Raw genomic sequence first — 15,909 nt, 5'->3', positions numbered from 1 at the left:
AAAAAAAAAAAAAGGAAAGAAAAGAAAAAGGAAACACATGAATACGTGATACGGAATGGAGTTTAGTAACATGACAGCCAAGCCTGGTCTTTAAGAGCCACCGCGTGTGGACTAGTGCAAGTAACGTAAACGTCTACAGTGTTCTCAGTAAGCCAGAATGTAAACCAGACATGAATCCATCTGGTAAGGACATCCACGTCCGGAGGTTGAGAATAATGCAGGGCTCTGTCTGGGGGACCTCGTGCCCAGCAACTGTGGACAGAGAGAGGCTTCTGCTAAGCAAGGGGGTGGCCCCCGGGACTAAACAAGATGTCCACAACGAGCGTCTGCATCCACTGTTCCACCCACACACTGAAGTCTAGTGGAAGCCACATCTGTCACACAAAGAATTGCAAGTAAGTACCAGGTACAATGCCGAGCAGGGAACAGCTACGGGGTCATCTAATCCTCACGGTTAGGTCGTCTCATCCTTATTTCAGCACGAGGAACGTGAGGCCCAGAAACAGCACTGAAAGGACAGCAGCCAGGACTCCTGCAATTCATCTCCAACACGGGGTTTAGAGAGAGCAGGGGGAGGAGGTTCCCTGACCCTCCAGAGAGAAACCAAGAACAGCCCAGTTTTCAGCGTCCTTCGGAAAGGCCAAGTCCGCATTTTGTGCTCATGACCTCTATCGAAAGATGTGGGCAGTCCATCTGCGAAACTGCCTTCAGGCGGGTCTGATGAACCCTTCCCAGCTCCGTCCTTCCCACCTGTCATCAATGCCCTGCCCCCACGCCAGTGGGCCCAAAAGATCTCTTAGTCCTGCTGCTTCATCAACCCGATTTCTAAAGTAATTCTGACAGCGCGATTGGGCATGTTAACGACTCACTGTGAGGACGGGGTTCTGAGCGTCTTCTCTTCCCAGACACCATCGATCCGACTATTGTGTCCAGTCAATAGAGCTTTGCAGCAGACCTTGCTGGGGAATAAGCCAGCTTTTTGTGTCTCACGATTTCTGGCTTGCGCTATCCTTCAAATGGATTCCCCGATCGGAATATCCCGCAGGCAAAGTCTTATAACTTACTCCCTGCTGCACAGCACGCCTGCTTTATATAAAAGGTTATCAGTGTTCCTAATGTTGTACCTGAAAATGTTTGAGCTACTCTTGCCTCCCAGGCATATTTTTACTGCTTCCAAGTACATTTAACCAGAAACGCTATCGGTGGCTAAATAAGCCCCAGTTTCGAATTTCTAAACCGAAATTAATTTCCATGTTTGCCTTTACTTGGTACTCTTTTCAGAAGCCTGCGGAACAAGCTTTGAAAGCTATTTGCGGGCTACTGGTTGATTTAGGGCTCTCCCTTGCATCCTGGAAGTGCCCTATAGCCAGAGGAGAAACACATTTCTCTATAGACGTTTAGAAAAATCATAAACAGGATTATATAGATTGAGAGAACAAATGTGTCACTGCTACTCATGCAAAAGCTTTAAAGGGTTTCCAAAACAAAGAAAGGTCTCAGGGATTGCATATATGTAAGTATTAGAGAAAACCACACATAAAATCACAGGTTGGAAAGGGATCGTAAGTATAATCTGCCCAACATTCTTAATATTATAAATGAGGAAATTAAAAATTACAAAATGAGACCATCCAAGGGGGTGTCATTTAAAACTCATCATCTCTGAGAGTGTGCCTTTGATATCTCTCAGAGTGCTTTTCTTTTCTTTTTTTTTAAAACTATTTTTGTTTATTTTTGAGAGAAAAAAGACAGAGAGAGCAGGGGAGGGGCAGAAAGAGAGAGGAAGACCCAGAATCCGAAGCAGGCTCCAGTCTCTGAGCTGTCAGCACAGAGCCCGACGCGGGGCTCAAATCACAAACCACCAGATGACGACCTGAGCCGAAATTGAAGCTTAACCGACTGAACCACCCAGGTGCCCCTCAGGATGCTTATTTTCACGTTTGTCTGGTGCTGTCAGCCCCTGCCTCCTGCTCTCATTCCTCTCAGGGCCACGGACCCTTGACACTTTAACCAAACCTCCTTTCCAATTTCACGAGGCACTGTACCCTTGTGGTTAAAAAGACTGGCCATAAAGGGGATGTGACTATGCCTCCACCATTTAGTAGGTGTTTAAACTGAGACAAGTCATTTAATTGTTCGGCACGTCTGCTTCTTCATCAGTAAAATAGGAACAAGAATTGTACCCATGTCACGTCTGCCACGAGTATTAAACGTGACTCCTATAAAGCCCTTGCGGTGATGCTGTGCACATACCAAGGACGCAAGGACTATTACCGTCATCATCATCATCAATATGACCCAACTCCTGCACCCCTTCACATCTGCAGATTGTCTCTGTTGCCAGTTTACCCAAAGAAAGGTCATCAGATATGAACCCCCTCAAGCTCTCCCCACCTTTGCCCACTAGCTCCCTGATTCTACACACCTCTTGATATCTCTGCCAGCCCTTCTTTCCTCTTCATGCCATATCCAGTTCTCACTCCCGTACCCAGTGCCATTTTTGGCTTTCTCCAGCCACCTCTGTTCTGTGTACCTGCCTCGAAGCCGTGAGTTCTGTGAGGCCAGCGAAAGCTCCACATGCGTTTCCTTATCCCCAGCATCCAATACAGTTCCTTGCACACAGCAATCACTCAATGAAAGTTCACACCATGAACACGCGGATGACCTTCATGGAATCATACAGCTCATTCAATCTAATTAAATAGAACAACCATTCACTCTGCTCCAACCACATGCCAGGCACAATGGAGGCTAACGAGATTAAAAACACACAGCGCCTGCCTTCTAGGAGTTGTTTTTCATGCCCTGAAAGAGGAAGAGGGATAGAAGATTGATGAAGGGATGGAGAGATGGATGTTGGGGGGAGGAAAAGGGAGAGGGGGAAGAGGAGGGAAGGGAGAGATGGAGGTAGGTTAGATTGATGTCATATAGGCTAGGGTATGCATTAGAATGCCAATAAAAGTAAAATATGAGTGAGGTTTTTTTTTTTAAATCATTTAATCAAATTTTAAAAGAAGCAATATGTCTGAGTTCAGTCAAATAAATCATGATTTTACTCCAGGGGAAGAAACTTTGTACAGTCTTCTGACACACTTGTTTTTTTGTTTTTTTTTTATATATACAGAGAATACATTGCGATCCAGGAAGACTGTCTGTACGTCACAGACAGGAATCCATCCGTCCATGGACAAAGTAAATGGTCAGATTAAATCTCCAAGGGAAGCCTTTGTAAACCTGCACCTGTGAAAGTACCTGTTCCTTATTCTACCACGTACATTAGTAAAGAAAACACACACACACCCAGAGATAGCTGTGTGTGAAAGGTATTGATTTACTGCCGTCTGATTATCTGGAGTGAATGATCCTGATTATCAGGCAGAAATTGGGTTGCACAGTAGGATAAAGGAGAACCACGTCTGGAAGCCAAGAGATTCCGTGAGTTCCTAAGAAGTATTTCCACACCCAGAAGTAAAGGTCAACAGAGAAATCAACCAAAAAAAGGGGGGGGCAGGACAACTGGAGATTCAGATCCTTCAAGGGGGATAAAGGTTGAGGTCGCTCCACCAGGTAAAGAACCCCAAGCAGCTGAGGTGTGAGGGAGGAGGGGGAAAATACAGAATGAGGGGTGGAAAGAGGAAGCCGTATGTACAGTTATAGCCTTGTGACAAATGACAGCAAGGAGGCCTGCAGCAGTTTTTAATATCTTCCATTTGTTCTATGTATGTGTGTGTTTGTAGATGCTATTTTCTTTTTTCCCCTCTCTTTCCACTTTATTTTATATACAAGCGGTTCTAAGTCAATTTTAGTCCAGCAAACACAATATTCAGTGGAACCGTGACAGAATGTGAGGAAAAATTCATGTCATCCATAATGGCTATGTAACTGTTGGGTCTTGTATCTCCTCACTTCGGAAAGAGAGTGAGAATGTTTTTACTTGTAAGACAGAGAGCTGCATCTTGTTGGGTGGAAATGGAGGGCTGTTTCCTTGACGTACAAGAATACGCATGTGTGTACACATGGGCAGAGAGGAGCTCAGCAACCAAAGGACTGGGTGTAACAGTAGTTATCAGTTTATTGGCTCTCGGTGCTAAATTTATCCATTAACCTGTGCTCTACAAAAGACAATATAGGCCCTTTAAATAGTTTTACTTTGCCAACTGACCAAATGTTAAGCAATCTGTAGAGGGCGCTAGAGAGACACTGCAGGAGGAAAGTTTTCTTTGGTGGTTCCAGCCTGCTAGCTCAACTGACTCCTACAGGGCAGGTGGCTCCTCCAGCACCCTGCTCCTGCCAAGTAAGCACAGGGGGAGGCACTTCTGCAGCATCCGGCTCTGTAGCACCTACATCTTGCATGGTGCCCAGTTTCTGCAACACGACCAGCTTCTCCAGCCCAGCTCCAGGCTCCTGGAAGCATGGGCCACTTCTCAGCACCCAGCTCCTACACTAGCAGGCGAGTTAGCTAGTGGTTAGCAGCACCCATCAGCCAACAACTTCCGCTGGCATCCCTCTGGACCTTTTCTGTAGCAGAGCACGTCTCGTAAGACACTTCTCCACAAACAGCTTTCCCAAACATCCTATAGTGCAGATTTCTAGCAAATTCCAGAGGGCAGATGTCCATCAAGTTCTACCAGAATAGTACAGCCTCTTGCCGCTCGGTGAGCTGTGGCGTACCTTCTCTAAGAACATCTGGATCCCAGCCCTAGTGGGGATTCCTTTTGGACATCCTGTCTCAGCCCTAGAAGTAGTGGCTGCTCCTTAAATCTGCTATTCCTGTGTTCTTTCGAGCGCTATTAATTCTACTAGCCAATTCTTCATTACTCCAGTCCCCTGTTATAGTTAAAAATGTTTCATAAACTTCCCTGTGTCAATATGTCAGTTTGACAAACTAATGGTAAGATATTAACAAGGGGGAAAACTGGATACAGGTATATGGTAACTCTCTGCCATCTTGCAACTTTTCCGTAAATCTAAAACTGTTCCAAAATAAAAAAGGTTGCTTAAAAAAAAGTTATTGTCGTTTCTGTCTCCGGATTGGACCCTGACCGATGCAAGCAACTAGTCTGATTATCAAGGCAATCATTTTATGGATCTGATATATATCATCCAGTGTGTTCATAATAATAACCAGAGAGGAGGGGACAGAGAAATAGAATCTTTGGAAAGGAGGTCATATAAACTGTGCTACTTAGTAGATTACTCGAGCGTGCGTTTTGTTTCAGGAATTATTTGGCCTAGAGTAATTAAACTATACACCTTCTAACAAGTGATATTAAAGCCACTGCTGCAGACAAAACCCAGGTAACAAGACACAGCGCTCTAGCTCAGAACAGCATTTTCTTATGTGCTTAAAAAAGGTATCAGAAATGTTTTCCTCAGAGCACCTTTGAAGACTGTCTGTGTTTATTTATGCTTTTGTTCATTTTAAAGCCAAAACGTGAGTTGTAAAGAATAGACTTAACCTTGCGTCAATATCGTATTCCAGGACGGAAAGAAGAGGTGCCCTCAGAATTCTAGAAGCTTCATGCAAAAATTAGTAAATTCCAAAAGAAAGCAACAAGTTACGTTTTAGAAAGCCTCACCTCCAAAATAAGGCAACAGTTTGTTTTCTAGAAGGCCTAAATCAGTTCTGGAAAGTCTGAAACTCATGTAGCCTTTTCTTCACACAAACACTCATCTGGTCTGTTCTCTCAGCTTGAGGCAGGCGTAGTCTTGGTAAACGAACTCTGAATAACCACTGCAACGTACTTGCCAGGGAATTAGTAACAAATCTCACTTTTCAAATACGTCCACTCTTTTCATTGCCACTAGTTTATATAATAAAGTTATTTTTCTTCAAAATGTGTAGGCGCAACTGATTTTTAAGCTGGAAAAGTTAATGAAAGCGACATTGCATTTGAGGTCAGTCGGCCAGAAAAATGGCTGTGAGCCAAATCCCACATCCCAAACATTTGCCTCTGCGGCATGTGAACAAAATGCCCACTTTCCTCCTGATCTCCAGCAGAAGCAAAACAAAACCCTGCAAGACAGTTATCCATTGGAATTGGAAGCCTTTCAGGGGCAGAAAGACACACACACACACACACACACACACACACACACACACGAGCGCACGCACACACACACACACACACACACACTCCCTGTTGAAGATACAATAAAAAGGCTCTTTCACACAGAATGTTCTGTGCACAGGCAGCACAAGGGACTAGTCCTGGAAATGCTGTTTTGGGGACAGCCAAGAGATCACAAGCCTAAAACAAGTAGTTTCAACAAGATAAACAGTAATCTCCCCGATTCCAATTATAAGCAAGTAAGAATTCTTAAAACCGTTTTATCCAAATGGCTTGAAATCCCTTCAAACTAGTTTCAGAAAATAGTAATGTATGAAATGAGGCTGAATTTGTGTTGTCATCCGATCCTGCTAATTTTTAAAACTATTCTTTCCTTTCTCTAAACGTAATACTTTGGGCATTAAAATTCAGTTGCACTTTGATTCCCCCTCACGTTTTTCAAAGCAAAAGGGAGTACGAAGAGACAGGAAGTAGCCACAATTACACGCGCGGCAACGAGCTAGCCAGAAAACCAAAGTTTTAACTGTGAAATTTAGAAGAGCAACTGTATTATATGAAATTCCACTGCCTAATCCTCTTAATAAAGAATACTAGGTTTTAAGTGCAAGCTGTTCATAGTCCAAAATACCATTATGTTAAAATTATAATTCTAATTATAAAATTATAGAATTCTATATTATAATAATTCTAATTATAGAATTATATAGAATTATAGAATCTAATTCTAATTATAGAATTATAGGATTATAATTCTAACATAATGGACACAAATTATATACCATATTACTATTTGATTTAATACCAAAATGTTTGTGAATTTTCAGTTATGACCAATATTTCTCCCGAATGTTTTCTGAGCAAGTACTGATTATTTGCATACCAGATATCAGAGAAAAATAAACATACTAAGCATTGAAAATATCAATTTTACTTCTGATTTAAAGGCAATAAGTGGTAAATTTTAATCACCATGGAAGTAACCTTGATCAGTCAACATGTAAAAAGAACAGTTAGGACATAACAGTTATGTTACCACAACAGCTTTCCTGAACCAAGGAGCCTAAATTCTGGAACACATATTCATATTTACAGAAGTACCAGCATCGGACTATTGACATCTTCTTTCTAAGGACCTTTCTTTATCCTCAATTAACAACAGTTCTGAACATAATATATACACTGATGTACAAGAAACTGTCTTCATGAGTTCGACTGGGAACCCACACCATACTCTGCATAGGCAACTAAAGGGAAACCCATGGTTCAGGATAAGCTGCAGACAGGGGGGCCCATGCAGCAAAAACACTCCGAGATGGACAAGAACAGGTGGAAACTTACCACTAGAGCAGTTGGTCCCACCCCAGCCAGGCTCACACTGACAGGTGTTCGGAGCAATGCAGCGACCGTGGACACATTTATCAGCACAGTGGGCTGTCAGAGAGAAAATCAATCAAATAAGGAAAGTTGGCACAAGAAGAAAAAAAAAAACAAACAACCCAACAACACAGCTGTTTCACATCCCAGTCTCAAGTATCACTTAAAAACAACATGCATGCTTGACAATTTCCTTCAATCCATTCCTTGGCCCTGTCAGGGTCCACTGTGCTACCAAACAATTCCCCTTCTGATTTTGAGATCTCCAAATAAATTCCTTCATTTCTACGATTTCATTCTATGTCATGCTAAATTAGGAAAGGAGTTGCAAGAAAAACTGCCTCACCCACATTTTTAAAAAAATTATCAGTGACTACTGAATATATCCTCTTTGTTTCAGGAGAAGCATACATATGGGTTCAGGAAAAAAGCCCCAAAGGGAGATAGTGGGACTCCAGAGCGACCGAGTAGACCCCAGAGTAGACCCATAATACCTTCCCTGGAAAGCAAAGTCAAATTTCTTTGGGTGCACGTTACTCCCAACTATGACACAGCAGAACGAGATGCCCTTTTCCTATTAACAAAAATATTCAAAAAATGTCACTGAGGTCTTCAGGGATTAGTAACTCTCCATTTCTGTTTCATTAGTAAATGTCTTAGGTGTGGCCTGACCCGTGGAAGTAAGGGTTATCACCGCAAACATGAGTGGACAGGTAGACTGACGTTTCCAAAGCAAAGGTCTGTAGCCTGGTAGAAAGGAACATCAACTATATTCTGTGCCAAACATAAGCATTACCTCCAATGTTAGCGCCGCTCACTTTGATTAAACACCCTTTAGAATGGCTGGATATATGAGTAATTGTGAGAAAAACACAGTGTAGTTTGGGGTTCAGATATTCCAAAATTTTATGTAAGGATGAGACGGAATAAGGTATCCTATGCTTTACAGATAAGTTTTATTAACTCACGTCTTATTACAAAAGTAAAACAGATTTTAAACCAATAAGCAAAGTAAACCTACCTATGGTTCCATCAAACGGTAACATTTCTATGTATGGAGACACTCAGGAAATTTTCCCTATATATTTTTCTCCTCAAAGAAAAAAAAGAATCTTAATATTTTTCAATTTTCCTTTCCATTAATATAAAGGTAAAAATCTTCCCACATCATTAAATATTTTTCATGTGATTTAGGCACCATTATGTGTATGGTTAACATTTGTATATATACTGTATATACACTGATATACATAGTATATATTTACATATGTATATATATATGTGTATATATTTTACATACAGTTTCTGGACCAAAAAATGATAACCACTCCTATTATTTTTATCAAAAAGAATTTAGACATGCAGAGATCTAGGGGAAGGCATTTTAGATGAAGAAAAAGCAAAAAAAAAAAGGGGGGGTAGAAAGAAATAAATGAAAGTGAGAAGATCTGTTTGGGTGCAATGTTCAGAGCAGTAGCTTTGGAAGATGTAGACCTTCCATGAAAAAATGCTCAACATCACTCAGCATCAGGGAAATATAAATCAAAACCACAATAAGATACCACCTTACACCTGTCAGAATGGCCAACATTAACAACTCAGGCAACAACAGATGTTGGCGAGGATGCGGGGAAAGAGGATCTCTTTTGCATTGCTGGTGGGAATGCAAACTTGTGCAGCCGCTCTGGAAAACAGTATGGAGGTTCCTCAAAAAATTAAAAATAGAACTACCCTGCAACCCAGCAATTGCACTACTAGGCATTTATCCGTGGGATACAGGTGTGCTGTTTCGAAGGGACACATGCACCCCCAAGTTTAGAGCAGCACTATCAACAATAGCCAAAGTATGGAAAGAGCCCAAATGTCCATTGACAGATGAATGGATAAAGAAAATGTGGTATACACACACACACACACACACACACACACACATACACACACACACACACACAATGGAGTATTACTCGCCAATCAAAAAGAATGAAATCTTGCCCTTTGCAACTATGCAGATGGAACTGGAGGGTATTATGCTAAGTGAAATTAGTCATAGAAAGACAAAAATCATATGACTTCATTCATATGAGGACTTTAAGACACAAAACAGATGAGCATAAGGGAAGGGAAACAAAAATAATATAAAAACAGGGAGGGGGACAAAACAGAAGAGACTCATAAATATGGAGAACAAACTGAGGGTTGCTGGAGGGGTTGTGGGAGGGGGGATGGGCTAAATGGGTAAGGGCCACTAAGGAATCTACTGAAATCATTGCTTCACTATATACTAATTTGGATGTAAATTTTAAAAAATAAAAAATAAAGTTAAATCAAAAAAAAAAAAAAGATGTAGACCTTCAAAATCAAAGTCAGTTGTTAGGACTTTATTCTGAGAATTAGCTGGGAATATTGTAAGAAACATATAGAATTATCACAACAAACCACCAGGTAGAGGACACCATAAGGGAATAAAGTGACCATCAACTTGAAGAACTAAAGACTCACTTCCTTCACCAGAAGGCCATGTGGTGAGGGACGCCACGTCAAGTGAGCTTGGGACATTGGGCCGGTGTAGAGATATTAACACTAGCATTGCAAGGAGATGCTCAGCAACTTCCCCAATACTTGATTCAGACAATCACGTATTTCGCTGTAATTAAAAGCAAAATCAGCCTGTAACATATGAATACACTGGCTCTCTAATATGTTGCTTCATGCTGCCAGGTTAAGTCAGTACGTGCCAACCTCAGGGTTCAGCGTCTCCTGCCATCTCTATGCATGTGTTTGGTATTGCAGATGTACCATTCATTTGTAAGGTCATGGCTCTGCACTGTTCTCTAAAATGTAGATTTGCACGTACAAGCCAGCAAACCACCATACCTGGAGTATGCAAGGGTCGATTCAATGCCACAAAAGGCTCAGTCTAACTGCACAGGGGACATGCGCTGGATGCTGGATCACACCAGGTTATGTGGCAGCCTGTGCACACAGCCACAGGACACTCCCACCTCACCCAGAGTGCTGGCACCCACCGTAATACGTAAATATGACAGTGCCTTATCTCACTCGTCTTACGCACTCAGGACATCTGTGTCTGCGGCATGTTCCAAACCTAAGTCTTCCTACCCCGATTTACCAGTTTCTCCTTACTCAAGATAGTAAAACTATTCAAAATGCCATTCGCACATCTAAGAAGTTGTAAAGATCAGATCCTAGTCGCCTTTCGTATGAAAGAAGAGCTACCCGAGAACACAGAAATTGGATATGGCGGCCGCTGAAAACAAGGGTTGCCCATATCCTCAAATTTCACATTTTTGAGATCGCTGAGTAATGAATATGAATGCTCTCATGTTTGATTCCTGATGGGATAAACTTTGTGTTTTATGAAATGAACACCAAGCAGTCCAGTCAGCTACAACAGATAAAAACAATAATCCTGTGATAGTAATGTCAAAATCCAGATTATTTTTATAAATGCCTTGAACTAACATTTGGCCAAAGTCTGGAGCAAAATGTCAATAGATGGTTAGTAGCAAACAAATTCATCTGTAAATTAATGAGAAACTGGAAGGGGGATTCTGCTTCCCTAATGATTTTTTTTTAATTAAAGCTAAAGCCAATGAAATTGCCCCTGAGCAGTGAAGCCTCAAGTCAAGTAATTATCTAAGTAATGCGGAGTATTGTTGGTATGGATTCCAGAAGGAAAGAACACAAATTCTACTGCCACAGTGCAGAATCCTCACACAGCATTAGATTCTGTCACACAAGTGCCATCTGTGTTCCAAGCTCTTATCCCACCAGCTCTGGACTCTCCACATCTAATAATAACCTTCACCAAGAAACAGCTGGACCAGCAGGAGCAAAAGGAGACATCAGAAGGGAAGACAGTAAACTATAAAACTCTGTGCTTTCAAACATCCCAATTTGCCACGTTGCAGGGACTCTCACTGTGGTGTATATGTTGACAGTGACCCTTGCCCAAGGACATCAGCTGAGCTCGATCCCTACCCCTGTCCCATCTTCCCTCAGTTAGCTTCGGATGCCACCCACTCTGGGGGCTATGCTTCCATAACTAAAGCACTGCATGTGAGAAATAAAGTAGAATAAAGGTGTCGATTTGTCCTGTAGAAAATCCCAAAGTAGGCACCTGGGTGGCTCAGTCGGTTAAGCGTCCCACTTCGGCTCAGGTCATGATCTCATGGTTTGTGGGTTCGAGCCCCGCGTCGGGCTCTGTGTTGACAGCTCAGAGCTTGGAGCCTGCTTCGGATTCTGTGTCTCCCTCTCTCTCTGCCCCTCCCCTGCTCATGCTGTGTCTCTGTCTCTCAAAAATAAATAAACACAAATAAATAAATAAATAAATAAATAAATAAATAAATAAATAAAAGAAAATCCCAAAGTGCCCTAGAAAGAGAAAAGGAACAGAGGTTCCCCTTAACAAATGTTTAATCACTTAGATTTCAAGAATAGTTACCTAAAAAAAAAAAAAATAATAATAATAATAAGTACTAAAGACCCATCATAAGTGTGGCTCTCCTATCCATGGAAAACAGGCTTCTTATTCCCTCTTCATGTCCCTTCTTATTTTTCAAATCAGGAAAATGCTAGCAAAGACGAACTATCCCATATGATTTAATTTCCCCATCTCCCTTGGAGAAGATCATCAGATGTCATATTCTGAGATTTTAGTAGTCTTTTTTGGATACCGGATGTAAGTAGCAGCTCTGGGCCCACACTAAGCACTGCTGTAGACACATCAGTGTCTTGAGGGTAGCCAAGGCATCTTCTCCCTCAACAACTGGCAGGCAAGAGACACTGATGAGAAGTGAAAGCTGTGGACAGTCTGTCTGCCTGATGGACAGGTGAGGACTGACATGATGACCTTAAGGTCTTCTCTAATTAGGCTCCTATTTCAGCCTTAGATCCTAAATCCACTTAAATCCCATTACCAGTGCCACGGACCTCATTTCTTTCACGTGTAAATACTTGGCTTTAATACCAAGAGCCACTAACGATACTCAATAGTTTTCTCTTCTGTCATGTACATTTCACTTTGGATTTACACCTTAAAAAAAAAAAAAGTGTGGGAAGACTAAAGATTCCTTTATAAACCAATTATATCTCTAAATACAGTGCTTACTGTTGTTCTAATGGATATAGTATCAATTCGTGTAAGTTAATTTGAAAAATGTTTCCATGATCAAAGTATCTTTTGAAAATAACTGTCCAATGGGAATGCAAGCCTTCCAGACAACTCATCTTTCCACAGAAATTCCTTTTATTCTGGTATTCTGAATTAATAACACAGGTCAAAATCTTGCCTGCACTCATTTATTCTGAGTTGCTATAAAAGAACACATATTATTAGAGTTAAAGGTCCCTTTCCCAAACATAATTGCCACATTTTTTTCAGACAAAGAAGCCAAGACTAGAAACATGGAACGGGTTTTCTCAACATTCATAGCTGGTGGTAAAGGTAGAAGGAAGAATTAAACTCTTGTACCTGGCTCGCAGTAGACCAAAACTTATGATGGATTTTAAGTGGGGGGAAGAGGGGGAGCAGAAGTGAAAACAATGGTAGATGTTTTATGCTGGGTCAGATACTAGGGCAGGTGAACTGGGTGGCTAGGAGTCATATCCAGCCATTCAAAAATCCGACTGATACTATAGTGTTCAGGTATAGACAGGAATAATCTTGTTTTCATATTTCCAAATTTACACTGCAGCCTCTCCTATTGTGTTTGTTTATAAAAAGGAAAGGACGTCTCTTTCCTCCCATTTAGTATTTACTGATGTAACAGGCACATTGCTAGCACTACTAGACACAGAGATGGCAGACGAGGGACTCCTACTCTGCAGAGGAAGTCAAATACAAGCTCCGCAAACTCCATAGACACAGAGCAGAATGCAGCTGTATCAGCAAAATACTGCGAGAGCATACTCAAGAATTCCATTTCTATGACATGTCCAAAGGACAAATCTACAAAGACAGAGAGTGCATTAGTGGTCTAGGATTGGGAGGGATTGGTGTCAATGTGGGGTGATGAAGATGTTCTAAAATTGATTGTGTGATAGTCGCACAACTCTGTGAATATACCAACGGTCACTGAATTGTATACTTTATAGAATACTATAAGAACTATACCTCAATAAAGCAGTCACAAAACATACTGCGGGAAATGCAGGAGGGGAGCGTTTAATTGCAACTGGAGTGAAATCAAGGAGGTTCTCATGAAAGAACATCTGAACAGAGAAAGTGAACACCTTTATAATACACTTGCAGGAAAGAGTGGCCAACAACAGCTGTTGCCTTTTCCCTTCTCCTTCCATCCCATCCCCAAAGTTGCCACACCCCCTGCTTGGGGTCAGAGCTCTTGCTCCCCAGCCACCAGTGGTGCATATATGACCTGCGGGATGGCTGATCGGTCATGGAAAGGGAGAGAACATGGGGAACTTAGAAATCTGCATTGAGTCAATGTAATAAAAAATACTTAGCTCAAATTCCTTTCCCTCCATTCCTAAATAGGGCTTTCACGGCCCTTAGGCACAGGCACAAAGAGCATTTGCTAGCAGCATCTCTGGCAAACGTTGCTAACTGTATACCTAACGCTCATCCTTCTTTCCATCCTTATTAACAGAATCCCACTCTCACCAGGGACAATAAGGTACCGAGCAATAAACTACATTTCCCAGCCCTCTTTCTGGATAAAAATAATAATAGCAGAAAACTATTATCTCAAAAAAAGGCTGAAAAAGCATTTGGCAAAATCCAGTATCCATTTCTGATAAGAATGTTCTGTGAACCAGGAACAAAAAGGAGAGTTTCCTTTTCCTTTTCCTGATAAAGGGCAAATATGAAAAGCCTACTACTAACGTAATAAAATAATGCATGTTCCCACCCATACATGCATGATTAAGAACAAGACAAGGAAGTTTGCTCTTATAATTTCTATTCAGCATTGCACTGGAAGTTCTAGCAAGTATAATAAGGCAGTAAAAAGGAAATAAAAGATATCCAGACTGGGAAGAAAGAAGCAAAACTGCCTTTATTTACAGATTATATAAATATACCTCTATATGTAAAATATCTGAGGGAATCTACGAAAAAAGCCACTAAAAATAATGAGTTTAGGGAAGTTGCATATACAAAATTGTACAAAAAATATACTTCTATACACTAGCAATGAGCAATCAGAAATTGAAATTTTAAAAGCCATCTACAATAGCATCGAAAAGGGCAAGTCTAACCAAAAATGGGAAAGACGTGTACGCTAAGAATTAACAACACTGCTGAGAGAAAGTAGAGAACTGAATTAGTCAATCTGACCTATTTGACACTTACAGAATTCACAGCAGCAGAGCATACATGCCGTCTCCAAACAGAGACAGACCTTGTTTATAACTCTGGTGATTCAATATTGTTAACATATCAATTCTCCCCAAAGAGATCTATACATAGACATAGATTCAATACAATACTAATCGATATCCCAGAAGCTTTTCTTGTAAATATTGACAAGCTGCTTTTAAGATTTATGTTCATGTGAAGTGCCTAGAAGGGCCAACACAACTTTAAAAAGAAATACAAATACTACTTAATTTAGAGACTTATAATGCTTATAAATACATGTGACATTGGTGTAAATATAGACAAATAGATCAGTGGAAAGGAAAAGATAGCCCAGAAATTAATTTACACATATATGCACAATTATCTTTTTACAGAGCCACAAAGGCAATTCGGTGAAGAAAGAAACAGTGATGGAAAATTGGAATATCCATATGCACATCAGCAAATGTGGGTAATTGCACACCAAATACAAAAATTAACTCAAAATGAATCCTAGACCTAAATGTAAAACCTTAAAGTTTAAAATCTGGAGAGGAAAACAGAAGATAAAACCTTTGTGATCTTGAGGTGGGCAAAGATTCCTTAGATACAGCACCAAAAACACAAAACGTAAAAGAGTAAATGAATCACTTTGTCCAACAAAATTAAAAATTTTTGCTCTTCAAAAAAAACATAAGGAGAATGAAAAGACAAGTCACAGAATGAAACTAATATTTTTTTAAATATTATCTGATAAGGAAGTTGCATCCAGAATATATAAAGAGTAGTAAGAAAACAATCAGTGTAATTACAAATAAATAAATAAATAAATAAATAAATAAATAGGCAAAAGATATGAACACTTTAGCAAAGATGCACTAATGGCAAATAAGTTCATGAAAAGATGCTCATTATCGTTCATCACCAGAACAGTGCAAATTAAAATAACAAGATAATACCGCATAACTGTTCAAATGACTGAAATGAGGAAGACTCTACGAAGTGATGGCATAGATGTGGAGAGGCTACAACTCTCCTACAGTGCTAGTGAGAATATAAAACGGACAACCACTTTGGCAAAGTCTGGCAATTTCTTAACGTGTTTATGGGTGTTTGGATTGTTTGCAGGGTTCAGCTATTACA

The 15,909-nt window shown here is 40.6% G+C and overlaps 1 protein-coding gene across 7 annotated transcripts in view; it reads right to left on the bottom strand.

Annotated features, from left to right (window-relative positions):
• Positions 1-15,909, bottom strand: part of MEGF10 (multiple EGF like domains 10) — a 365,291-nt gene that overhangs the window by 81,499 nt on the left and 267,883 nt on the right. For all 7 annotated transcript variants that reach the window (XM_053220384.1, XM_053220383.1, XM_053220387.1 and 4 more), the window contains one exon: positions 7,410-7,502. In XM_053220384.1, coding sequence (XP_053076359.1) covers positions 7,410-7,502 — 93 coding nt within the window. The remainder of the gene's footprint in view (positions 1-7,409; positions 7,503-15,909) is intronic.

This window comes from Acinonyx jubatus, chromosome A1 (assembly GCF_027475565.1).
Source record: "Acinonyx jubatus isolate Ajub_Pintada_27869175 chromosome A1, VMU_Ajub_asm_v1.0, whole genome shotgun sequence".
Taxonomy (NCBI): domain Eukaryota; kingdom Metazoa; phylum Chordata; class Mammalia; order Carnivora; family Felidae; genus Acinonyx; species Acinonyx jubatus.
Note: the sequence above shows the minus strand (reverse complement) of the source record. Positions and strands in the feature narration are given on the sequence as shown.